Source organism: Notothenia coriiceps, unplaced genomic scaffold, assembly GCF_000735185.1.
Source record: "Notothenia coriiceps isolate Sejong01 unplaced genomic scaffold, NC01 NC01_scaffold00010014, whole genome shotgun sequence".
In the NCBI taxonomy this organism is placed as follows: Eukaryota; Metazoa; Chordata; class Actinopteri; order Perciformes; family Nototheniidae; genus Notothenia; species Notothenia coriiceps.
The window spans coordinates 1-2,560 of NW_011342715.1; the positions used below are offsets into that span (position 1 = coordinate 1).

Consider the following 2,560-nt stretch of genomic DNA (forward strand, 5'->3'; position numbering starts at 1 on the left):
TGTCTCTCTGTCTCTGTCTCTGTCTCTGTCTCTCTCTGTGTGTGTGTGTGTGTGTCTGTGTGTGTGTGTGTGTGTGTGTGTGTGTGTGTGTGTGTGTGTGTGTGTGTGTGTGTGTGTGTGTGTGTGTGTGTGTGTGTGTGTGTGTGTGTGTGTGTGTGTGTGTGTGTGTGTGTGTGTGTGTGTGTGTGTGTGTGTGTGTGTGTGTTTGTGTGTGTGTGTGAGTCTGAGAGTCTGTTCTAACACGTAGAAACAGCGTTCTCTAAAGTAAAGATTCTCTAAGACGAACAGACCTCAGCTCCCGCAGGAAACCACAACTTTTGTGTTTTGGGATATATCTGAGACCCATGCCTAAAAATAGCATGATAGGAGATCTTTGAACACCTGTGTCTTCAGCAGTGTGAGGGCCGGCTCCTCCCCCCCGGGCCTCATGTTCCCCTGCAGGCTGGTTCCCCCGCGGGTCTGCCTGAGCAGCGAGGAGAAGGCGCTGAACACGTCCGCCCTCACGTTCTCCTCGCGCTCCTTGAAGCGGGCCAGCAGGGCGGGGCAGACGGAGGAGAAGAAGCTCAGCAGGAGGTCCCGCCGCGTCGCGATCAGAGACTCCAGACACTTGATGGAGGAGCGACGCACCTTCCAGCTCATATCGTCATCGTCACTGTACTCATCGTCTGACTCTGGAGACAAGAGGAGAGACGGTTATTTCATTCTTTTTTAGAACTGTCTCTTTATTCCACAAATATATATCAAACATGGAGATGTAAATAAAAATCACACCCGCCTCCGTTTACAGTCCACTCAAATCTACACGTTATTTCTCACAAACATACATTACCCCTTTCCTTCTAAGTCTTGGCAAATTATACGTAAATACATTCATTTAAATTCTCTGACCTTTCCCTGGGTAGACGGCACAGACCGGTATGCTTACAAATAGACAGTTATAACTCAAATAATATAAATTATATCAAGATATGTTTGACCAATTGGGAAGGATGTGGCTCAGTGCATAGTGTGATGGACTTCGAATCAGGGAGTAGCAAGTTCAAACCCCCCTGCAGTCAGCATGTCGTTGTGTCCCTGAGACACTTCTCCCCAAAGTGCTCCTGTGGGGATTGTCCACTGTGTTGAGTATGTAAGTTACTTTGGATGAAAGCGTCTAACATGTAATGTAATTACGTTGATTTCTATATAGAGATAACATTGTAGGGTTCTGAGAAGAGATGGTTATTTTTAATCGATTCATATTTTCTCTTAAGGCTGCTCAATTAATCGTATTTTAATCGCGATTACGATTATGGCTTGCAACGATTACGAAAACAACGTAATCGAAATAAAACCATTATTTTTTTATTATTACTTTTCTTTTTTTTATATAATTTTTTTTTTGGGTTTTTCAGTTGAATTATACTTAACGTTCAGGGTAATCAACTTTTAAAAACATACTGTAAAAAAAATGTTTGTCCAATAAATGGATGTTTTCAAAGTCAATGAATAATCGCATTTAATAATCGCAATTACAATTATTGACCCAAATAATCGAGATTATGATTTTTGCCATAATCGAGCAGCCCTATTTTCTCTCATTGTCTTCAAATCACTTATCATTGGCCTAGGGAGATTTAATTAGATTTTCTATCTCAATCAATCTGAACAGACCCACAAAACAATGCATTATGGGTTTTTGTATTGTACATTATTAGATACAGACATGAGACTTTCTTTTTTAAATCCAAATACCTGAAATTGAGGACTAACACTGACTGAAAGGCAGTGCTGGAAGTTCTCTATACTCACATCCAAATGCGTGGAACTTTATTGGAGTATTTTTCAGATTACAAGTTACTAAGTAAAGTAAATAAGGTAACAATTGATTTTCTAACAAATCATTCAAACTGAGTCCTCAGTCAAATATAACCTCAAGACACGACTGAACACGGATTACTGTCAAACTTGTATTAAAAGTTATCAAAATAAATTAATATAATATTGAGCTTTAGCTCTTTACTGAGAATATTGTACTGATATTAGTCTTTTGTAATCATACATGTACTGTATATATGCTAATAAGTACATTAAACATTCTTTCATCAGTTAAATGCAAAATACTTATAAATCTAGAAACAGTTTTTATTTAAGTTTTAGTAATACCCAGCAGTATTTGAATCAGCACAAAACATAAATGAACACACACCTTCCTCCAGCCCTTCCTCCACGTCCATGCTGTCTTCCTCCTCCTCTTCATCGTCATAGTTGTAGTTCGGGTCAAAGGTCATGAACTTAAGGCAAAGCTTTGTCACCGTGGAAACATGTGGGGACATCTCCTTTGGACAGCTGTCAATCAACGGAAACAACAACATGAAGGTCAGTGTGAGTGTGTGTGTGTGTGTGTGTGTGTGTGTGTGTGTGTGTGTGTGTGTGTGTGTGTGTGTGTGTGTGTGTGTAGTGTACGTAGTCGTACGTACGTACGTACGTACGTACGTACGTACGTACGTACGTACGTACGTACGTACCGTACGTACGTACGTACGTAACGTACGTACGTACGTACGTAGTACGTACGTAC

At 40.5% G+C, this 2,560-nt stretch overlaps 1 protein-coding gene across 1 annotated transcript in view; it reads right to left on the reverse strand.

Moving 5' to 3' along the window:
• Positions 1-223: 223 nt before the first annotated feature.
• The window catches only part of LOC104945772 (cullin-associated NEDD8-dissociated protein 1-like), a 5,133-nt gene continuing 2,796 nt past the window's right edge, over positions 224-2,560 (reverse strand). Inside the window, exons 5-6 of the mRNA XM_010771489.1 lie at positions 2,189-2,328; positions 224-671 (exon numbers count right to left, since the gene is read on the reverse strand). Coding sequence (XP_010769791.1) covers positions 349-671; positions 2,189-2,328 — 463 coding nt within the window. The 3' untranslated portion in view covers positions 224-348. The remainder of the gene's footprint in view (positions 672-2,188; positions 2,329-2,560) is intronic.